Consider the following 24,416-nt stretch of genomic DNA (forward strand, 5'->3'; position numbering starts at 1 on the left):
GATATTGGATTGCTGAATTTATGAAGAATTCTGATGGAAACATTTTTCATGCATGACACATAGAATTATGACTTGCAAAAGCATGGAGAAAGAAACTGGGCTCAGAGACAGCCCTGATTCACAAAGCAGGGAACACAGATAATAATTACAAACAAAACAACAACAATCCCCCCAAATCCAAACCCTCCTCCCCTCCCCCACCAAACCCCCACTTGCTCAACTGGCTTGTGTGGGACATCTCTCCACTTTGGAATTGTGATAGGACATGCACAGGTGGCTAATGCTAGAAATGGATTTTATTTTAATGTGAATCCACACCAAAAAATATCAAGACTGACATTTTTGTTTCTTATGACAGAAATGAAATTACCTCCAACTGATGCAGCAGAGCTTTTCCCTTTTTATTTATTTCTACCATCAGGGTAAATATGGCAACTTTAATATCCTGTTCCACCTGCTTTTGATTCTGATTCACTTCAAGAATTCTGTAAGTAGACAGTATAGAAAATAATGTTCTTTAGCTCACAAACCCACCCTCCAAAGAGCACAAAAGCCCCACTTTCTATTCTGTTGCTGAGACTACAATATTTCTTGGTCCTATGCACCAATTAATACATATACCATCAGATACTTATAGTCAGGAAAATTACTGGGAGATATAGAAAGAGCAAGAATCAGCGACCTATGATAAAATTAATTAACTGGTGGCAAATTCTAATGCCATAACTCTGTAAAATTACTGACATCTGCCACTGATAAAAATTAAATGGTTGTTGTAATTGAAATCTTGATTTTTAATTGTACGGCACATTTCTGGAACAGCCCACGGCAATCAAAACTGTTTAAGTCTAATTTCCATCTACGGTAGAATGGCACTCTGGAAACAAAACCAATAAATATCTTTTCTAATTTAGCTGTTTCAACAACAGTGCTCAAACTTGTAACAGCAAAGCATAATCTTATATTATGAAAAACCAAGGGAGAATAACCACTCAGATGCAGCAAAAGAAGAGAAGGGTGTCTACTGATTTTTTCCATCTCCACCATTCTCAAAGACAGGCAAAGAGAGAAGAGGAGTCCAAGTTGCACTCAGCATCCCATACTGTGTTAAATCTTCCTGGGTACGGCCTTTGAACTCTGCAGTTACAAAGGCCTACTGCAGCACGCATGTTACAGATTTATTTTTCTCCTAGGTTTGTAGTACCAAGTGAATAAAGCCCCAAGCATAAAAGTATTACATAAATCTTCAAATATGTGTCACAAGCATTATGAAAACATGAGTCATAACCTTTCACTTGCTAAGAGGGATCTACACTAAGAAAATAAATGTGCTGATTGTAGGGAAGAATATAAGACTGCCTTCTACGGTCTTTATTGCATAAGTTGTTTTGTTGCACGCAAGCTATTGCTGCCCATTAAGTCCACAGGCTGAGCAGAAGAGTTACGTAACACAGCCAAGCACATTAAACAGGCAACAGTCACTATGGGAAACTGAAGATTTTAGAGTTTCTCTTTCTGGAAGGATAAAAGGAGAGAGGTACAAAATGCACTAATCTAAAGTTTTCAAGAAATCACAGTGTATATGAAGTTGCCCTCTGTGTCAGTTTTAACCTCAAAACCTGATACATACCTGTTTTGGATCTGCTTCCCAGTATATTTTATGTACTTAGTCTTCTCCATCAATTTGGTGATTAGTGTCTCAATGATCACCTTCTGGTTCTGAAAAGCTTCTTCTATAAACTGGTACCTGTAGTAAAAAGCAGTGAGTATTTACACGTGCAAAAGGTACAATATACTCGCTAAAAAGCAGAGTGCCTTACAAAAGACTTCTTTAATTGAAGAAAGATGCTGAAGTCCAAAACTTAACTGTCATCATGGAAGCATATGTCAGCAAATGCCGATATATTTTATTTATAGTATATTTTAATTTATAGTATATTTTCTGTAATTTTTATTTTGAGAATTTATGAATTTCATAAATATGAAGGGATACTGCATGATCATAGCCCAATTTTAGCAAAAGAAAAATTAATGTTGTGCTGTAGCCATCACTTTGTAAGTGAAAGTGCATGTAAGCTATTACTTCATGCAAGATAAGGATGTAGGAACAGAAGAAAGAAGAAATATCGCTGAGTCAGTAGAAGTCAGCAACATTTTAAACCAAGGAACTAAAATCATCAACAATTTGAGGAAAAAAAGAGGTGGCACATTCTGAAAGGGTTATAAATCCTAAGAAAAGGAGAACTGAAGATAAAGACTGCAACTCTACAAGAGCAAGGTTTAGCCTGTTACAAGGAGCAACAGTGGCCACACTTCTCCACCCATAGATGTTCACCTGGTCAGGCAAGCAAGTTCTTTGGGTGGTTGCATCAGGTATATGAGCATATTAATATTTAACCTAAGAGTACATCTGTCCCAGACCACTACTGTATACGTTAGCCAGCCAGATTATTGTCTTGTACTCAGAAGTTGCATATAATCCCGCTTTTCAGCTTCGGTGGCCAGTAAGAGATGACCAAAGAACAGCGACCCAAAGATTTGAGTGTTATAAACAGTGTTGTCAAAGTACAGTATAGCCAAACCTCAGGTCTTCACAGAAAAAATGCCCACTTGCTCAGTTCTGAAATTGTTTGGTAATGTTCCGTTATATAATCATTTCATTGAAGGAAAAATGGAGAAATTACATGTAAGTGTACAGTTGCATAACATGGCCTCTGTGCCTTCTAAGGACTCTCTGAAGAGCTGCATAGCAACAAATTCTATCCAAATAGCTTGACAGTAAAGAAAGGTCTTGTGCTTAAGTCATCAGATTAAAAACTGGATTAATTAGGTTTTATTCTAAACTATCACGCATTCATCAGCCACACTCTTTTGGATACAATCGCTGTTTATTTGTGGGCTTTTCTGAGCAGAAAATTTTATTCTGCACTTTTTTCATCTGACTGTATTCCATACAGCTAGAGCTACAACCAACTTCAAGCTATCCTTTTATAAAGTGAGTTGCATAAAAAAAACTTTGTTTCGATACCTGTGCTCTTTGTGTTCTAATAACTGACAGTCTCGGCAGGTCAACCTGTCACAGGTTTCACAATACAACTTCAACTGCTCCTTTTTGTGGTAAGGGCAAAATACAGGTCGCTGACTGGTCACACCAACTGCCTCTGTTGAATAAAGAAGGATTGTCAGTCTTGAAGGTATTAGAGATTTGCATTCTCCTGTTTTTCCTTACCATATTGCTTGCCTAGATGCTAGAAGTGTGTATCAGGCCACCCAATCAAGAATATAACAGCTGTAAGCTCAAACTGCAATGTCTCACTCTTGACCAAGCATGGAGCTAACACCCTCACTCATGAAAAATGTCTAGAACCTATTTTACCATAACTTATTATGGCCCCCCAAAAAAAACCATTTACAAAAGGAGTAGCCAGTACTGTTGCAGTTGCAAAAGACATTGCACAACCAGCAAGTTCCTTTCTTATTTGTAAATAAGGAGATTGCTGTCTTCTTTCTCAGTCAAATGGGTGAAAAGGGGTTTGGGGATATCGAGACACGGGCATTCAAAAGTGTAAAACATACAGAATATAATAACCAGAAGTTACTACCATCCCTTCAGGACCCCATTCTAAATGGGTCTTACTTCAGTTTCTAGAGAGCAAATACCAAAGTGCACAGGAAACACCACTAGATGATAGAAATGAAATCTGTTCTTTAAACAATTTAACTGACAAAGCCTAATTTCTTATGAGTTAGGTTGGATGCTAAGTTCATGAGGATTATATGGCCTGTAATGAAAACTGGCTTCACGCTATAGCCCATCCTTCACTGCAGATCAACAAGGTCTCTTCTCCATACCCATTCATTTACTTATTTTCAAGAAACCTGGAAGAAGATACATTCAGATCTGTATCCCTCAGTCAAAATTCTTTGAAACTGTCTATCAGACTTGGAGGAGCCCTGAAGCACAGAGAACATTCCTACCACCAATTCATGTTCAGCATAACAGTCAGACGCTTTTACCTACTACTTTTGTCCTCTCCTGAAAGTACACTCAGTACTCACTTTTGATTAATCACATCTGAAAGCAGGATACAGAATATAGTGTATATCTCCAAAGCATCATACTGGAAGCTACCCATTAAGCAATAAAGATTACAGAAGTGAAAGCCCATGTTATATACAAAATTCACAGGACTAGATATAGTGGAATGAATATATATTATAATACATATATTTATAATAATGTATAATAATTTATAAAAATTTATACATTTACAAGATAAATCATGCAAGTCCAATGGACTTATTAGGACCAGTAGAATGTTTGTCAGCATCCTATTATGTTTACAATTGTCCTACAATGCCACTAAAAGCCAAGACACAGTGGGCATAAACTGAAACAAAAGAGGTTCTCAACGAGTAAAAGTACAACCTTTTTTACCATAAGAATAGTCAAGATTTCTCAGAGAGGCTGTACTGTACACCACGTCCATCCTTGTTGGTTCTCAAGGCCCAAATGGATAAAGCCCTGAGCAACTTGATCTGATCTTATAGCTGACTGCTTTAAGCAGGAAGTTGGACTAGATGATCTCCTGAGGTCCCTTCCAACCTGAATTATCATAGATCCTACTGAGGAAAAACACCCCAATTAATTACATACTTCCTTGTAATTTCTAAGGCAAAACATTTCAAACTGAAAATATACTTAGCTAAAAAGTGAATGCTGGCATGCTCTATTGCTAACAGAGCATGCTTTATTATCAGTGCTGAAAAAATACAATCTATTAGTGTTCCTTTTGCTGTGGTCTACAACAACAAATTTCATATAAACCACTTGGTAGACCTCTAGAAAAACTAGAGAAGCCAAATGCATAAAGAAGTATTTTCTGCAGCTGATCTCTAAAGTCTAGACAATCATTTGCAATCATTCCAGGTGAAAGATAAAATCTATGTGTATTTATTGGTTTAAAACACTGCAAAAAATCATATGAAACACCTATCTGTAGGGTTTCTTACCACCATGCAGCCTATCTGACAGAAAAACCTGACAGAAAAACAGCTGTCGTATCCCCAGCCATGACAAAGTCTCCCTTTTCAGTAGCTACGTTCTAATGCATCTAATGCTTAAAATAAAGTTCTCTCTTTTATTAGCTGGATCATTTAAGAGATCCACTTAGATGGGAAAGCAGCCAAAGAAACACCAGAATTTGTTCAAATGGTTGCAGCCTTCAGCAATGAAATTGAAATAAATGACTGGGAGGCAGGAAGCTATGAAAACATATCTGTTACCAACCAGAAAAATAAGATGGTTCCGCTAATTCATACGCACCAAAGGATTATATCATAATTAATCTGTCCTCCTACATTTACTAGGATTAAAGAATACAATTTTTGAAATTTATCACTTTAAAAAGAAATGTGGTGATCTAATACAGTTTTCCAATGTGGACACACATTTTTTGTGCAATTATAAATCAAGTGTGTTACCTGGAGATACTTCCTCTTTCTGTCTTACAGTATGATCCTTTGTGAATTTAACCCTCTGGTGAGCTCTGATGCAGGTCTTGCACAACCATTCTACACATTCCACACAAAACCCATTAGCTTCTGCATTGTCTTCACAGCTTGTGCACACCTGACATGAGGAAGAAAAGGTAGCTGTTAAAATAAATACGGAATATACACACAAGCTATTGTTCATATATCATCAGTGCACGTTTACAGTTTTCTGAAAACAGTGAAATCAGAACAGAAAACTGCCTGAGGTACATGAACGCTATAAATAACTGCATAAAAGTAACTGAATGTGACTTTTCAAAGAAAGTGATTGTTTTGCCAGTGTTACTCTAAAACCTTTACCTGATATGATAAAAGTCAAACCATTATTTCCCGCCTGACACTGCACATTTCGAAGCCATATAATGTTTACTACATACAATATGCTCTCGTGAAATACTTACTAAGGACAGAACACGATCAGCACTGCTCTGATTTTAGAAGCCTCCCTCAGTTCACACAGAAGCTTTAATTTTAAGTTTCTGTTCACCTGCTTAGAGTTTCAGGAAGTACACACAGTATTGAACAGCAGGGTTCTTCCCAAGCATTTCTGCACCACCACTTAAAGATAGCATTCCAGTTAAGCTTATTAGTAAAGCTACCCCAGAACAGATTTGCAACCAATGCATAACAATTTTCAAACTGTGGCCTGTTAATTCCTGGGGCTCTTTTGAACTATACCCAAGAGATCTAGAAAAAAAATTTAATTAAGGAAACAAATCTGATAACAGACCAAAACCTCTCTGCATGGAGTCAATACACACACAAGAAAAAATTCCAATGGATCCACAATTTGAACAGGTTGAAAACTGTGAATGATGGACAACACCACTTCCCGAGTTCATAACATTATTTCATTTTTAACTCCTCCTTTACAAGGCCACTGTAGTCAAGGGGGTTTTGGTGCTAAAAATAGTGAACGTGCTTATACAGATACTTATTTAGGTAACTACCATCCATGCCTATCAACGTTTAGCATTGCTGCAAAAAAAAAGCCTCAAGGTGTCTGAAGATTGCTATGTCCTACAGATCACAGTGACAGAATTCTGCTAGCAGGAGCAACAAGGAGAAAATTTTAGATTTTAGTTTAGTTTTCAGTTCGATTATAAAAAAAAATTCCAACTTCTGCACCCACACAAGATAAATATAGATGAAGTTAAAGAGTAAGAAAATATTTACATTCTATGCAGATAGATAATATATGTGTAGAACTATGTTCCAGTTTCCCCTTCCAGAAAAAGAGGAAAATAAGCACAAAACTTGCCTTAGGCCACATAGCAAGTTACTGACAGAACTGGAATTTGAATGTAGGAGTTCCAGATTCCCAATGCTGTGCTTATGCTTCTGGATCATGTTGCCTCTCAAAGCAACTATCTTCTGAGAACTGAAGTTACAACACAAGGGTTGTTGACCCCTCTCTTGTTGTCACTTGGGAGTTTGAAGCAGTTCCTTTTCATTAAAGGTGACCTGCAAAGGAGAAAAATCTGGGCTCATGCCCCTTTTTCTCTTTCTTTACAAAAAGGAGGCCTGAAAGTTTTATTTTTTAAAATCTTATTTTTTTAATCTTCTGCTTGTTTTTTCTTTTTCTTTCCCCACTTCTCTTAACAATAAAAAATCTAGTCCTATCCAGACTAGTTGACCGGGGAGAAATATCAAAGTCAGGACATCATAAAAAAGTCAAGAAAATGGAAGTAAAGCAATTAAAGGAAGTGAATTGTAATGAGGAAATTGAACATTTTGAGTTGCTCTTAACCCTTAATTTCAATGACATCTTGCAAAAAAAAAAAAGCAGCATTCTTAAGGACTCAGCAGAGCTTCTTGAAAAAAAATTTTGAACAAGCAAGTATCACTGAGGTGTTACTTCAACATTACATTTTCTCTGGCAGAAACACCCATGAAAGAAATTCCCTCCCTTCTCCTTTGCCAGTTGTCTCCTCCTCAGGTGTGCCAATGCAACCCTCTGCAAGACTGTGGTGTAAAACCAGATTGACTACATCGTGGTAGCCCAAGGATCAGTTACATCAGCACTGCTGACTGAGTAGTAAACTACTGCAGGACAAGAAAGAAGTTTTAAAATCAGTCTTGTTGCCAGAGAGGTACAATCATGCTATGCCCCAGATACCCAGAGGTGTTTTTGCAAGTTAGATATTTGATATTTGGATATTTAGTTTTCTAGTGTAAAAAACCCAACAGTGAAAAAAAAATAAGCAAAGGAAAAAAAACAACAAAAAAGCCTTTCAGGCATTCTTTAAGTCAAAGACATAAAACAAACAAACAAACAAACAAAGGCAGGAACCCAATTAAAAAAAAATTAACATTAAAAAAGCCCCCACAACAGCCTTTCCAGGTCACCTTTAGCAAACTTAGGCAGATAAACTTGCTACACCATTTACATAAGTTCAAAGGCTTGCTGAAGTTATTCATTCCTCCTAGATTCCAAGATCTTTGTCTATTTTCTTTTTTTCAATATGCTTTAGGGTTTTTTTCAACTGGTTTGACCAGCTATAATTGGAATGAGATGAAGATTTTGATTCAATAACCAACAATCAGGTGCTGTCAAATGAACTGAAACTCCTCCTTTGTAGCCCCAAAAATATATATGTTCCAACTTTATACTCTTCAAAGCCACCAAGTGGAAGAGAGACGAAAGATTTCTAAAATTTTTCATAGACATCATAACTCATGCTGTCAAAATAGCTATGCCTTCTAGGTAGAAACTAGATTTGCTTCTACCTACTTCTTATTTGAAATATACATTTTCAGATATAGCTTGGATTTTGCTAGAACTCCTAGTTATTGGAATAAGTCATATAGCTAGAGTACATGGACGTACAACTCCTGCAAATATTTGCTATACTCTTACAAAACCTAAAACTTACGTCACTCTTATTTTTGTGACTCATACAAGCAGTGCTTCAGTGATTTCAAAGAAAACTCTCCCTAGTTAACCTGTAAGCCTTTATTCTGGTTAGACAGATACTTATTTTTAATTGAGTTTTCCTTGTAATTACATTTAATTCAGTTACTAGTTTTAGTATTTATAACCCCGGGAATTGTTCATTCAGCCTTCATTCAAATTTAATGAAAGCTGAAATCACTCAGCATGTGGCAGGTAAGTACTATTTTTTCTGTTGTAAAAGCTTGTATATTTACTTAAAAACAGATTTACATGCAAGAGTTGAGGTAATAGAGCTGTCTTCTCCGATACTGTAGTAACTAACCCCTCTTCCAACTAAATATACTTTGAGTATTAAAGAGATTAAATAAGCAAGCAATGGTTTCCAAGTTTCAAAGGAAGAGAGCAAAGTAGTCCAGAGGAACATTCAGTGAACTAACGCTCCAAACTTCACCAGCGTAAATTAGATGCAATGGTTTCCCATATTGGAGCCAAAACCCATCAATGCTCATAGTTATATAACTATCACTTGGCACATACAAAATCACCAAAGACAGCACCTGTCTTTTGGGACAATCTCACCTATACGTAACTAAATACAAACCACGTGCTGGTATCTCAAAATGCATGAACCCTGATCAACATCTCCTCCTTTCCCCAGCATCCCATCAACAGCTGGCTCTCTTTGAAGCATGACAAAACCATATTGTGACTCTTCTTGAGTCTATTACCCACTGCCCTAAACCAGTGGCTTTCAAAGATGTATTGGCCACGGCTATGGCTTTGATAAGCTATTTAGCATAGTAGTTCTTCTTTGGAAGAATACATGGTGGCTACTCCGGCACCACACAAAACTACAGAAACTTTTTGTTCTAAATTGTCCTCATTAATCTTCTATTATGCCAGTCAGACTTGCTGTCTTAGTATCCAGATCTAGTATCAGATTTAAACTCGTAACTTGTTTTGTTACTACATTCCCAGTATCTCACATGAAGTCCAATTGTTCTTCATTCCTACTACAACATTTAAAACTTTCAGGTCAGTAACTGGTAAAGATACAGAAAGTGTTCTCACTATCAAAAAGTATTTTTATACGTGCTCTCTTTTGAACACAGAAGCTATGAGTACTAGGACCTAGACTAAAATGCACTGCAGGTTCAATATGCTGCAGCAACACCAATGTTATCACTATGATCTTCTCTTCTGCATCAATCTCACGCTTCTCATTTTTACTTTCATGGCTTTGCACAAGCATTAAACAATTTTATTCTGTTAAGTTCCCAAATTCCCTCATTTGTCTACCTTAGTATTATCCAAATTTAGCATTTGCTTCAGTAACACCTCTTGGGTTATAAGCTCCTTTCCACTCACTCTTATAAATCAAATATAATTAATTTTTATTTCCAAACTTCTCTTTAGAATCCCATAATTTTTAAGTTTTTCAATAAATAATAATGCAACAAAAATTATAAAGGATCTGCTCTTTCAAAGTATTTATGTCCTAGTTGTCCACAACCTATAAGGATTACTTTCAGAAAGATCACAACTGCATTTCCTGTTAGTCTCTTTTCTTCTAGAAAGCTTCCTATGCTATTAGCCTGCACAAAATCCTTAACATTCTCTTTAATGCTAGCCAGGAAAGCCCTTGTGGAACATATACTAGGTAGTTTTACACTTTCTTTATGCTTACTTCTTTTGCTCCTGAAGTTTTCAGTAGGAATTGCTAGAAAGCACAGCTTTGTAAGAAGGGTACTGAACTGCTAAAATCAGGCTCAGATAAGGTAAACATGATTTTAGATAGATGGATGGCATTTTAATGAGTTCCAGTTATTTTTCTCGCCCTACAATGCCAGGCTTCATGATATGCCATTCACTCCTACAGTTTTAATGAAATACGCTAAAAAGTATTTTAGCATTATTACCATTTTAAACCTGAAACAACTAAACTTGAATTTGAAAGTCCTTTTTTTGCAGTCTCTCTTGAATTGAAATAAACCAGTCCTTCCTGACAACACACGTATACAGCTAGTCATAGATATGGACCAGTGGTTCTAAGCCATGTCACTTGCACAGAACCTATGGCTTGCCTCTAATTCTGATTTCTTAAACATCCTGCTAAAGCTGCCAAACTATCAAAGCCAAACTAAGCATCTCAGTAGAAAATGTCTATAAAAACAACCAGTTTTTGACAGAATTTGGATGATCTCTGATCCAATATTTCCTGCAAGTCTGTCTCTTTTCCACTTTAACTCCTCTGATCTGTTGCCTATCTTGCTACTGGCAATTTTTCTTTCTTTTCTCTTTGCTACTTCAAGGGCAAAACAAGACAGACTGATTAGAAGGATGTATCATCCTTAAACCTCATAATATTCCCCCTTGAACACGACACTGATCTGTTTAACTATTATTAACTTTGCTGTTTCACAACAGATAGCTTTATAGAATGGTGTAGCTTTTTTTATGGTTCCAATGTCAAACTACAAAGGAATGTCCAAAAAGCTCCATTATCATGCCGAAATAAATCCATTCAAACAAAACAGAACTACACATGATTCATTTTCAAAAGTGAAGGTACACACTCACTTAGCACACATCTAACAAAACATCTACCTCCACTTAAAAAAAAAAAAAAAAAAAAGTCAGCAGAAAAGCATATGAACATACTACTGTGCTGGTTTAGCAAAGTTTGCTGGTTTGCCTTCAACTGCTGCAGAAAGTATGCTGAGTTCAGCCAGGGAACTTAGCTGAAGAACGGACATGCTTTCTGAACTGCAAGCCTGCTGTTTTTGTTAGGAAGAAACAAATATGGAATGGAACAGTAAGATAGACATCTGAGAAGGTAACTTAAGGAAACACAAATGCTTTGAAGAACCTCCCTGAAATCTGCTCACACCACTCAACAACAAGTTATTCCAAACGAGCTGCTGAAATATGTGGAATTTCTCTATATCTCTCTCCAGCAGATCAAGATCAGAAGGTAAACAAAAAAAAAAAAAGACATCTCCCTCAATTCCAAGGAAGTGCCTGACTTATCGTGACATCACTGCATTTGGTGGATACTCCAACTTTTGATACCCCATGACTCAAAGTACACCCAATTTTACATGATTTTGACGAACCTCTAGAATATAAAGAACCCTTCTTGAATTTTCAATTCCTTATCCAAGCCTCCAAGGCCTCAATTCCCCACTTAACTTTCACAGAAAGCAGAAAAATTCTGGGAGGGAAAGGGGACACACACACACAAAAAAGATTTTGTGACTAAACCCAGGAAAAATAATTCTACTTCTATCACCACTCCCCAAAGCAGTATCTTAGAGGACTTGTTATATAACTAAGCAGAGGTTATGGCACAGGCCCCAAAAAAATTTCAAGACAGCTTCTGCATAACAGTGTTATTTGTTATCTTGCTTCTCTTCCTAATTTTAAAGTCACTAAAAAAGTTATGATCAAATTTTCAGTGCAACAGGGACTATTCATTTTCTCAGTCTTACTGGTAGAGGATTGAGAGACTTTGTGTCAATCTCACAACCATCTCCAAAACTCAGATGTTTCCCTGCAACACCCTGGGGGAAAAAAAAAAAACAACCAACCAAACAACTAAAAAAACCCCACACACAAACACAAAAAAAACCAAACTTCAAACTGTCCTACATTAAGAGAACACTGCTCATACTTCCAGAGACTCCCATCTAAATGTCCATTTCTGGTAAGGTCTATCATTTCTCAGAAATCCAGTTGCAAAATTTCTTAGAAACTGAACGCAGTTCAATAGTTTTTGGGAAATAAGTTAATTCCTTTTCCTCAGAGATGATTATAATATTTATGCCTTTAACAGTCAGTGAGCTGGTATCACAAACCTGACTAGGTACTTTCATCTGTTCCTGAGAGGCATACCCCTTCATATATGTAAGCACAAATTTCAGCCAAGCTTTGAAACAAGCAGACTACACAATAAAGGACCTCTAAGAAGCTGCCCCCAAACCAAATGAATCAAGAGCCAATGATACAGGTCCCTAAAACAGGAAAGGGAAAAAAGGGCATTTTCAAAATAAAAGGAGACGACCATCCAAATGTTCGGGGATGAGTTAAAATACAAGCCACATTGACATAGTAACCTTTTTGTACTGTTACTGTGAAGAATGCAGCAACATATAAAGAGGCTGAATTATTTACAGTAAGTTCCTGGAGTTTAATTAAAAGTTTATGAGTAAAGAGATATTTGAGATACTCTCTTACTAGCTAAAAACGAAGACATGCAATATTTTGATACCAGAGGTTGCTAAACTGTGGTCCTACACAGATGTGATTATTCATTTGATACTGCTTCCACACTAGTACTTTCCTCCTGAAAAACCATCATGAGGAAAAAAAAACAGTACGTATTACTATTCTTCCAGATAAGCAGGTTTTGGTTTTATGACATAGCTATTATTTGATTGCAAATGGAAGAAGAGGCAGCTTACATAAGCATCTTCCCCAATGAGAAGTTTGAGCCTCTTGCTTGGTAACTGCACTCCAGCTATTTAGTGCCATGTTTTGTCAGTGCTGAGATAAGAAAAATAAAGTCGATTCAACTAGAGGATTCCATTTTACATTGAGATCTCTTGATGTAGTGTTGTTCGGGTCTCTGCTTCAAGGAGTGCCTGAAGTGCCCTGCCCAAAGTATAGAAATTCCCATTCTAACGCCTATTCCTTACTTTTATCTTTTGCTAACACGATGCAATTTATATCAACAATTAAAAATAGTTTAGAATAAGATAACCACCTTCTTCACATGCATTTTCATCAATTTTAACTTATTTTCTAGAGCAGCTACCCCACGTGATGACTAAGTACTTGAAGTCTTTTTCTGCAAAAAGGCCACACAGCAAGAAGCCAAGGATATGCATACACATCCAAAAGGTGTTAACTTGATTACATGTTAATGCACTTACCTGATTTGATTTCTCTACTGTGCTACTGGGAACCTCTGTGGTATCCTTCACAAAAAAGTTATCTATGATGTGTCTCTCTGCACATTCCTGACCACAAATTGGACAGCGGATAACACCGACTGAGGGGGGAAAAAAAAAATCTGATTATGCTTGCACAATTTAAGATATATTGAACAACTTCAAAGACAGCTTGTAAGGAAAAATACTTTGAAAGGATGTTTCAACACTTTCCTGTCAATAAGGTATGAGTAAAAATCAGCTAATTCTCATTTATCACTAAAGTAAACTTTACCTGTTATTCCCTGATGGCGTATTGTTTCAGCCAAGGTCAAGCATCTTTTTGTTTCAATCCTATAAAGAATTTGCCTTAAACTTATAGAAAATTAATTCCTTTTCTCTAAAGGGAATGTATTTCTATTGACAATTTGTTGTTATAGTATGGATTAAAGTAAACATTTATTAGTCTGGAGTATTAGTGGCATTGAGTGGTATTACATACACATCAGCAGTGTAATACAACTGACTTCCAACTATATAATATGAGGAACTAAAATGTAATAAATTCAAAATTAATGAGGCAAGTTGTATAGAGGAAGAACAGATCTGTATTATAATATCATGGCTTCCTTCACCCTAAGCAAGGGAAAGCAAGCAAGACATAGGAATAAATAAGCAAGGTCCTCTCCCTCCTGTCCTCTGCAAGACATGTTGGGGAACAACTCTAAAGACAATAACATACTTAGACTCCTTGTTGAAGAAAGAGCTGAGAACCAATAACTCAAAGGGTTAAACAATTAATAGTTTTCTCAAGAGAATAAAAAGTACACAGTCAAGTTCAAAACTCGGGGTTCAACAGTGAGTAGACTAGACTGAAATAAAAGAGATCTATACAAACACTTTAAAGCAGATACCTTTCCTAGGTGCAGAAAACAGAATGTCTTATTAGCACTGAGGCTTGTTTATAATCCAAGAAAAATCTCTAAAATGCTAGGCATTAACATCTTGCTTTAAGAACATTATCACAGTCATTACCACCAAAAAAAAAAAGAACTGAAACTAAGGTTGAAATAATCACTTGGGATGTGGAAAAATCATCATGCAAAGCCTACAGTAGAATAGTCATGGGAGTCCACACTGAGGTAGATTCAATGCCTACAGCTGCCATTTGAGAGGAGGCATCATTTTAGAATCTTAAAGAAAATCAGAGGAACCGTTTAACCCAATGAATTTAACACCATATATAACTCAGGACTCGCATATTTAACTAAAGCAGCTTGGGCTTAATTCTGCCCCTGTTTTACTTTTACAAGAAAAACAGAAGTACAGAAACGATTTCACTTTTGCAGAAAAACTTAATTCCTTACTGTAAGTGCTTCATACAAGATTTAAGTAACTTTTTCATAGTGTTCTTCCAATGCACACTACAGATTTAACTCACCAACCCACTACAAAGCAGTTCTCTAATAAAAGTCCACCAGTTTTACTAAATTAACTCTTCATTCTGGAAATTTACCCAGCAGTTTTCCATTTGTGTGCAAGGCATTTCACTTTCATCTGAAAGTCTACGATGTTAAGTCTGGTTTTATTGTAATTGCCATTTTGCCAGTCTGTAATTCAATACATATTTGTGCAGCTTCCTCTGATACACAAATTCCATATTTTGGCTGAAACTTTTGTAACCTTTTTTTTTTTATACCATCATCATGAAGTATAATTAAGAAATACAATTCTAGTATGTCAGGTAGTTAATAGAACTCCAAGTACCGACTTTCTCCTTTTATTGAGCAAATCAAATTACCACACTCAAGAGTGAACAAATCTAATACTCAAGCCACATACTTGCTGAAAAAGACTATTTTTCACACTTTTCAACAGTGCTGGTTACAAACCGCCCTCTGTTTCCTCACTGCTCATTCCTGACCCTGACAAAGCACAGTGTTCTGGGCCAGCAGAAGAGACTGAGTTGATCCATGCATGTGTTTGGGAGCAGGGTATAGACAGAGAATGAGACTGGCAAGATGATTCAGACATGGATGTATTTCTCCTGCTCTCCCAAGCTTCACCTTCAGCCCCCGTTCTGCTTCACTGACCAAATGCACTACTGCTTACACTGAAGCAAGATGAGAAGCAGCAGGAGGATGGAAAGGGGCCAACACCACCACTGAAGGTTAAACATGGAACCACTGTCTTTGAGACAGATGAGTTTCATTAAGGTGAGTTTATAAATCAGCTTGAATTGGAAACATGGTGGGCAAGGAAGGGGCTGGGGACAAGTTAGGAAATGTACTAACATAAACCAAATATTTCATCTGCATTTTCACCAACAGAATATTGCCAACCACCTGTTCAAGAGATCACTCGGAAATTCTAGACTGAGATGGGGGAAAGAAAAAAGGAAAACTACCCAAACCTCTCAAAATTCTCTTGAAACTTTTTCGATAATTCCTTATGCTGTCTAGCTTTAAGTCAAGGTTTTCTTCTGCAACTATGCGTGGGTAAATTTGCTTTTGTTACAATCCTGGATTGATGACTGCTACACAAATCAGTTTTAAACCAGGTTTAGTCAACCTGAGGACCGTGGATTTAAGTGAAAACACCTAGCACCATGATCTCAGTGTATCTGTTACAGCCAGGTTACACTGTCATGCACACACCTGGCAACAGGGGCCTTTTTGGCACAAAATGTAAAACACAAGTTAGCCAAGCAGCATTCCTTTCAGGTCCTTATTTACTATTCTTAATGTACACAAGGCTCTTTCAGTAATGTACTGAACAATATAAACCAAGCATTGGTCTTTTCCTCCCCGCTTTCCAAGTGAGAGATGAAAGGTGCAAGTAGAGTGTTCTGTGCATGTTTATTCATGCGCGTTGCATTTGAAACAAAAGGGTCATGGCAAATAACAGCACTTAACGAATTCACGCAGGTTCATTTCAGAACTTCAGTCTAGCCACCTCAAAGAGACACTCTCACACAGATAAACTGCACATCAGCACTGGAATTTCTACCCGCGCTCCTTATCAGTAAACAAATAGTACAGTGGAGCACACTGTATAATCACCACACAGCTCTGCAGAACATGGTGAGGAGCTGGCAGTTCACCAGAACCCACATAACTAAGAGAGACACTAAGTTACTGCAAAGGAAAAATATGGTTTACAAAGAGCCCAGAATTCAGAGCTTCCTATGGGAAAACAGAGGCAAAAGAGGCAAGACTATGACTATTTTGGAATTAAATTAAAAACTTGGATAAACACACAACCAATGTATTCAAAGTTAAAAAAAAGAACACTGATTATATTCAAGTAAAGACACACTTTATTTTAGCAAAAGCTCATGGACAAACACATCTCTGTGCCTACACACAGGCCAAACAAAGTTTTCAGCCATTCATCCAATACAAACTGTACAGTTGCCAGCTATCACAGATTTGATGGGATTTAAGTTGGTTCACGTTACTTATGTTGCTTACTGCCCAAAATGCATCAGCACAACCTGAAAAGCACATACCCTGTAAAGGCCAGGCTGCAGAGTTATAAACAAGAAATACTGTGAACAGGAGCAGGAAAGTTACTGGATTTGTTCAGTATCTGTTTCTGAAGATGACACAAAACATTTAATTTTTTTCATGTGCTGAGTCCTCCTTTAGAATAATCACAGATAGTTTGGGTTGGAAGGGATCATTAAAGGTCATCTAGTCCAACCCCCCTGCAGCGAGCAGGGACATCTTCAACTACACCGGGTTGCTCAGAGCCCCATCCAACCTGAGCTTGAATGTTTCCAGGGATGGGGCATCTACCACCTCTCTGGGCAACTTGTTCAAGTGTTTTACCACCCTCATTGTAAAAAATGCCTTCCTTATAGCTAGTCTAAATCTACCCTCTTTTAGTTTAAAACCATTACCCCTTGTCCTATCGCAACAGGCCCTGCTAAAAAGTCTGTCCTTGTCTTTCTTATAGGTCCCCTTTAAGTACTGAAAGGCTGCAGGAAGGTCCCCCCAGAGCCTTCTCTTCTCTAGGCTGAACAACCCCACCTCTCTCAGCCTTTCTTCATCGGAGAGGTGTTCACAGAATCACAGAATGTTAGGGATTGGAAGGGACCTCGAAAGATCATCTAGTCCAATCCCCCTGCCGGAGCAGGATTGCCTAGACCATATCACACAGGAACGCATCCAGGTGGGTTTTGAATGTCTCCAGAGAAGGAGACTCCACAACCTCTCTGGGCAGCCTGTTCCAGTGTTCGGTCACCCTCACCGTAAAGAAGTTTTTCCTCATATTTATGCGGAACTTCTTGTGTTCCAGCTTGCACCCATTGCCCCTTGTCCTGTCAAGGGATGTCACTGAGAAGAGCCTGGCTCCATCCTCATGACACTTGCCCTTTATGTATTTATAAACATTAATGAGGTCACCCCTCAGTCTCCTCTTCTCTAAGCTAAAGAGACCCAGCTCCCTCAGCCTCTCCTCATAAGGGAGATGTTCCACCCCCTTAATCATCTTCGTGGCTCTGCGCTGGACTCTCTCTAGCAGTTCCCTGTCCTTCTTGAACTGGGGGGCCCAGAACTGGACACAATATTCCAGATGTGGCCTCACCTGGGCAGAGTAGAGGGGGAGGAGAACCTCTCTTGACCTGCTAACCACACCCCTTCTAATACACCCCAGGATGCCATTGGCCTTCTTGGCCACAAGGGCACACTGCTGGCTCATGGTCATCCTGCTGTCCACTAGGACCCCCAGGTCCCTTTCCCCTACGCTGCTCTCCAACAGGTCTGTCCCCAACTTGTACTGGTACATGGGGTTGTTCTTGCCCAGATGCAGGACTCTACACTTGCCCTTGTTATATTTCATTAAATTTCTCCCTGCCCAACTCTCCAGCCTGTCCAGGTCCCTCTGAATGGCTGCGCAGCCTTCCGGCGCGTCAGCCACTCCTCCCAGTTTTGTGCCATCAGCGAACTTGCTGGCAGTGCACTCTATTCCCTCATCCAAGTCCTTAATGAATATATTGAATAGTGCTGGTCCCAGTACCGACCCTTGAGGGACTCCGCTAGACACAGGCCTCCAACTGGACTCTGTCCCATTGACCACCACTCTCTGGCTTCTTTCCTTCAGCCAGTTCACAATCCACCTCACTACCCGATCATCCAGACCACGCTTCCTCAGTTTAGCTGTGAGGATGCTCCGGGAGACAGTGTCAAACGCTTTACTGAAATCAAGATAGACCACATCCACAGCTTTACCATCATCTATCCACCGGGTTATGTCCTCATAAAAGGCTATCAAGTTGGTCAAGCATGACTTCCCCTTGGTGAAGCCATGTTGACTGCCCCTAATGATCCCCCTATCCTTGATGTGCCTAGAGACAGCACCAAGAACAAGTTGTTCCATCACCTTTCCGGGGATGGAGGTGAGGCTGACCGGTCTATAGTTACCCGGGTCCTCCTTCTTGCCCTTTTTGAAGACTGGAGTGACATTCACTTTTCTCCAGTCCTCAGGCACCTCTCCCGTTGCCCACGACTTAGCAAAGATGATGGAGAGTGGCCTAGCAATGACTTCCGCCAGCTCCCTCAGCACCCGCGGGTGCATCCCATCAGGGCCCATGGATTTATGGATGTCCAGGTTGCTTAATTGGTCCCTGACCCAGCCCTCATCTACCAAGACAGATTCCTCCTCTATCCTGACTTCTTCTGGGGCCTCAGGGGTCCGGGGCTCCTCAGGACAGCCTCCAGCAGTATAGACAGAGGCAAAGAAGGCATTCAGTAACTCCGCCTTCTTTTTATCCTCTGTCTCCAGGGCCCCCACCTCATTCATCAGTGGGCCTACATTGCCTCTAGTGTTGGCTTTACCTGCAATGTATTTGAAGAAGCCCTTTCTGTTGTCCTTGACCTCTCTTGCAAGGTTTAATTCCAAGGAGGCCTTAGCTTTCCTAGTTGCCTCCCTACATCCTCTGACAACAGACTTATATTCCTCCCAAGTGGCCAGCCCCTCCTTCCATGATCTCTACACCCTCTTCTTCCACTTGAGTTTGCCCAGCAGTTCCCTGTTTAACCATGCAGGTCTCCTGGTACTCTTCCTTGACTTCCTACCTGCTGAGATGCTCTGATCTTGAGCTCGGAAGAAGCAGTCCTTGAATGCTAACCAACTATCTTGGGCCCCCTTACCTTCTAGTACCCTGTCCCATGGGATTTCCCCTAGCAATTGCTTGAAAAGGCCAAAGTTGGCCCTCCTGAAGTCCAGGGTTGTGATTCTGCTAGCTATTCTGTTCCTGCCACATGAGATCCTGAACTCTACCATCTCATGGTCACTACAACCAAGGCTGCCCTCAACCTTCACCGCTTCAACCAGACCCTCCTTGTTAGTGAGGATAAGATCCAGCAGCGCTCCTCTCCTAGTTGGCTCATCCACCATTTGCATCAGAAAGTTATCATCAGTGCACTGGAGGAACCTCCTGGACTGAGGATGGCTGGCTGAGTAGGCCTCCCAGCAAATATCAGGGTAGTTGAAATCCCCCATGACAACCAGGCCCTGTAATTGAGAGACTGCTCTCAGCTGCCTGTAGAAGGCCTCATCACCCTCTTCATCCTGATCCGGTGGCCTGATCAGAGGGTGTTCCAGCCCTCTGATCATTTTTGTGGCCCTTCTCTGGACCTGCTCCAACAGGTCCATGTCTTTCCTGTGCCGAGGGCTCCTGGACGCAGTACTCCAGGTGAGGTCTCACCAGAGTGGAACAGAGGGGCAGAATCACCTCCCCTGACCTGCTGGCCACGCTGCTTTTGATGCAGCCGTGGGGATGGTTGACGTCCTGGGCTGTGAGCGCACATTGCCGGCTCACGTCCAGCTTTTCATCTACCGCTACCTCTAAGTCCTTCTCTGCAGGGCTGCTCTCAATCCCTTCATCCCCCAGCCTGTATTGATACCAGGGATTGCCTCAACCCAGGTGCAGGACCTTGCACTTGGCCTTGTTGCACCTCACGAGGTTCACACAGGTCCACTTCTCAAGCTTGTCCAGGTCTGGATAGCATCCCATCCCTCAGGCATGTCAACTGTACCACTCAGCTTGATGTCGTCTGCAAACTTGCTGAGGATGCACTTGATGAGAGATGTAGAGAATATTCATGCCAGTTACAATATCTCTACCACTTTGGAGGTCTAATCCATTATAGAATATTGCTAACCATAGAGATCTTATGCTTCTTCCTTTTCCCAAGTAAAAAGGACTCGGAAGAGTACTGAGACAGCGTCATTGTCGTCAACTAGTCTACTAGATGACACCATATACTACAGTAGCTTAAGAAAAATTTTATTTAAAAGATAGAAGGAAAACTCTGATAGATGCATGCTAAAGTAGAGTCTTTTGTTATCAACAACAAAAAAGGAAACTGTGTACAATAAATATCAGCATATTAATGACTTAACAATTTTAATAGGTTATTCCTACTATCTCAAATCATGTTATTTATAATATATTTTGTATGTACAGTGATGATTTGATAAAGAAATCACGGTCATGGTTTGAAACCCTTTTTTCCTCATCAGGTTTTCCAGTCCAAAGGCTTAACTCAGACCATGGACAAGTATCCCCTCTTAGGTCCTGTGGTAACAAAACACAACACTGCACACTAAGGATTACTGCTCTCCCCAGCCTACTAATAGACCTGATAGAGGAGCCTGACTTCTTTTGGTAGATAACGAGTAAGGTTGGTTTAAAGTCATAACTGACAATAGTATTAAGACAGATGGTTGAAGCAAACTTAGGAGCACACATACAACCTTTTTGCTAACAAGCCAACAGGTGCTCTAGCAAGCAATTAACTTAACTTTTTTGAACAACCAAAAGGACAATGATATTTTCCAAAGACGTTTCTGCTCGTATTTCACCAGAGTTACAATAACATACAGGAAGAAGGAATGCAATACAAAGGCAAGACAACATAGCCCCAGCATTTCCTTGCTACATTCCATGTATGTATTTGCTTCTAATGTTCATTGGTACACCTTTTTTCCTCATAAACATTTAATTACATTTTAAACTGTTCCTTAAGCATGCATAGAATACAATTCCTAAATTAACCTCTGAATTAATTAACATTTCCTCCTTCAAGTCCCTCTGCAAGACACTTTCCTAGTGCTACAATGAATCAAACCCTTTTTTTTTTTTTTTTTTTTTTTTTTTTTGTTAAAAGTGTTAAGGTTTGGAAGCAATCATGCAATAGCTTTCTAACCATGCTTAATCTTAGTGCCAACACTTCCTTCCTCTTGTTTCAAGACACCTGCTTCCTGAATTGTGCCGCAATTTACTTCAGTGCTTTCAAGAGTGGGAACTCTAGCTATTATACTAGGGTCTGTTCAAGAAGATTCAAATTCCAAGTAGCAAGATATTAAAAGCCATTTAGTTGATTTCCTTATATAAATTGGTAAGGAAAATAATTCATCCTGTAATGAAACTATAGGAGAAGCATACTATGTCATCAAAACAAGAACTACATTATTGTTTTAAAGGAAAAAAAAAATCCCCAAATGATTTTGCTGTTCATTCTCCCCCTCTCCCAAATACCCATTTTTTTTAAAAGGAATGAGGGCAAAAGAGAAGAAAAGGCTGGAAAGCTGCAGCACAGAACATTATCCACCCACACACTGTGGGATAATATAATGAAATTTAATTAATCCAAAAATATTTCTGCAATTGATATTTGCTATACCAAGTATATATTCTTCAAGTACATCACCAAGTCAGCCCAAACCTAGTATTTTCACAAAAGACAAAAAATTCAGTATCTTTAAATAAGCATTGTCAGAGTAATTATAATGCATATTATAATTGAGGACATAGCCTCAAGCTTTGCCAGGGGAGGTTCAGGTTGGACATTAGGAAGAATTTCTTCTCAGAAAGGGTCATTAGACATTGGAATGGGCTGCCCAGGGAGGTGGTGGAGTCACCATCTCTGGATGTGTTTAAGAAAAGACTGGACATGGCACTCAGTGCCATGGTCTAGTTGACATGGTGGTGTCAGGGCAATGGTTGGACTCAATGATCCCAGAGGTCTCTTCCAACCTGATTGATTCTGTGATTCTGTGAATGCAGCAGCATCAGAAACAACATCAGATTTACATTAGCATTTTGGCTAACACTGTTCAGGTTAAGCACATTCCTGGATGGTGAGGCTTTACTGTTTATCCTGATTAAATTGGAGGTAAGGAGGACCTCTAATCTCACATTAGTGTTCTGATGCTCAACTAATTCTGGACCCAATCAGCTCTAAAGAGCTTTGAGATATTTGTGTGCGAATCAAACAATGCAGTTAGGAGGCTTCCAAGACTAAGTGATTTTTTAGCGAACAAAGTGATTTTCCTTCCTGAAGATTCTCTGAAAGACTTACTACAACAGCAAATTGCCAGAAATAAAGAGTTGACACTTGGTATTTTTAATGTCATTTCCTTTCAGAATGCCTGATGTTGTACTACACTCTAGAGACACAGGGAATATCTGAGAAAACCAGATCTCGTATCATTTAGAGGAAACAAGTTGAGACCATGCTACCTTTCCTATTCCTCCTTAGAGTACAGGGGGACGGGGAATTGGGCAAGGACAACCTTACATTTTCCTAAAATTGCCTGCAGTAGGATCACCTACCATCATCTACATGCTGCAGTTTAAAGGAAACTAAGACCAAAGAGGATCCAGCGATGACTCCAGCACACCAGAGCAGCTACAGAAGTAATTGACCAGGGACCTTCAGCCAGCTGTTCCATTTTTGACTCGACTTAGCCTTCCCCGATTGCCTGTTTGTTTCAAACCCTATGTTTCCCTCTCAAGCTTTTGTCAAGCTTCATTCAGGTGCCAGCTGACTTGCTATCCTTCCTTCCTTCCAATTTAGAATATTCACTCATACAGAACCTTGTTTTCTCTAGAGGTAACAAGAAACCTGTTTTCTGCTTCTAACCATCATCCGTGTTACTCACATCAAATGCAATCTACTGCTTCCAGCCCTGTACTGCCCACTACAAGGGGGCAAATACAGGGGGGAAGAGACTCAATAAAAACCCACAGGATTCATCTGTAAAATAATTGAAAATTTCAGTGTGTTTGGGCCTGAAGCACTGCAATGTTTAGTGGATACAAATCAAAGAAGAAAAAACACCAGAGAAGTAGAGAGCACAAAAAACCCCTCACATGTATTGTTAAAAACAGGTAAAGTTCTTCTGTAGTCTTAGCACTTACTAAATCTTCAAAAGGTCAACAATGCAAGGGATAACACGCATTAGAATGCCTTTCACTGAGAACAGTCCCATTTTACATGGGCTTAAATTTTCAAATTTAAGAATCATAACAAGAATTGCATAGTTTGTTCTCTTTTAATAAGTGATTATTACCGAAGTATCTTCATTCAAAGGTATAAAACAAAGAAATCCATTATCTATCAAGAAGGTAGAGAGGCTTGAAACTCTTTCTCCTCCTGTCTCTACGCACTGATGCAAGCTGAGGGAGAACCTCAGCCTAGGTAGGCAGTCCACTGAGCTTTGAGAGGTCTTTCCAATGTGCCGATTTGTAACTGTTAGTGTCTAACAGTGCAGGAAGTAAGATTTTAAAAGCATACTGTTTGTTCTTGCTCAGAAGAATGAAGTTCTCAAGTGTCAGAGTTTATTTTTGTCAAAATAATCCTACAAGATTTTTATTTTTTTTAATGGAGGAAGCATTTCCCGAATGCTCCAGTGGTAAGGTGAAAACATATTACTTAACTTGGGAGGAGTTCCATAATCCCCATCATGATTATCATGAGGATGGTACATGATAAGATCCCACATTTTCATCTACTCTTTTGTGCCAGGATAGTTGTTCACGCAGCTGTATAGTGAGCTGTATCAAGAGCACATGGCTCTTGAGTAGGAGGAATAGAGGGGAAGACCTCCACCCTTTTTAGCAGCAGCATCCATTCACACAAAAGTCAAGCAGCTGTGGAACCTTATGTTCAGACTTTGCTTCAACCAGGCCCAGATACCACATTGCGAACAAAAGCAACAACGCTGGCTCCCCTGCCCGT

At 39.3% G+C, this 24,416-nt stretch overlaps 1 protein-coding gene across 1 annotated transcript in view; it reads right to left on the minus strand.

Moving 5' to 3' along the window:
- The window catches only part of TRIM24 (tripartite motif containing 24), a 66,903-nt gene that overhangs the window by 22,575 nt on the left and 19,912 nt on the right, over nucleotides 1-24,416 (minus strand). The window contains exons 2-6 of the mRNA XM_068400901.1: nucleotides 13,387-13,505; nucleotides 5,485-5,632; nucleotides 3,029-3,161; nucleotides 1,631-1,747; nucleotides 371-485 (exon numbers count right to left, since the gene is read on the minus strand). Coding sequence (XP_068257002.1) covers nucleotides 371-485; nucleotides 1,631-1,747; nucleotides 3,029-3,161; nucleotides 5,485-5,632; nucleotides 13,387-13,505 — 632 coding nt within the window. The remainder of the gene's footprint in view (nucleotides 1-370; nucleotides 486-1,630; nucleotides 1,748-3,028; nucleotides 3,162-5,484; nucleotides 5,633-13,386; nucleotides 13,506-24,416) is intronic.

The sequence above is a fragment of the Nyctibius grandis genome, chromosome 5, assembly GCF_013368605.1.
Source record: "Nyctibius grandis isolate bNycGra1 chromosome 5, bNycGra1.pri, whole genome shotgun sequence".
NCBI lineage: Eukaryota > Metazoa > Chordata > Aves > Nyctibiiformes > Nyctibiidae > Nyctibius > Nyctibius grandis.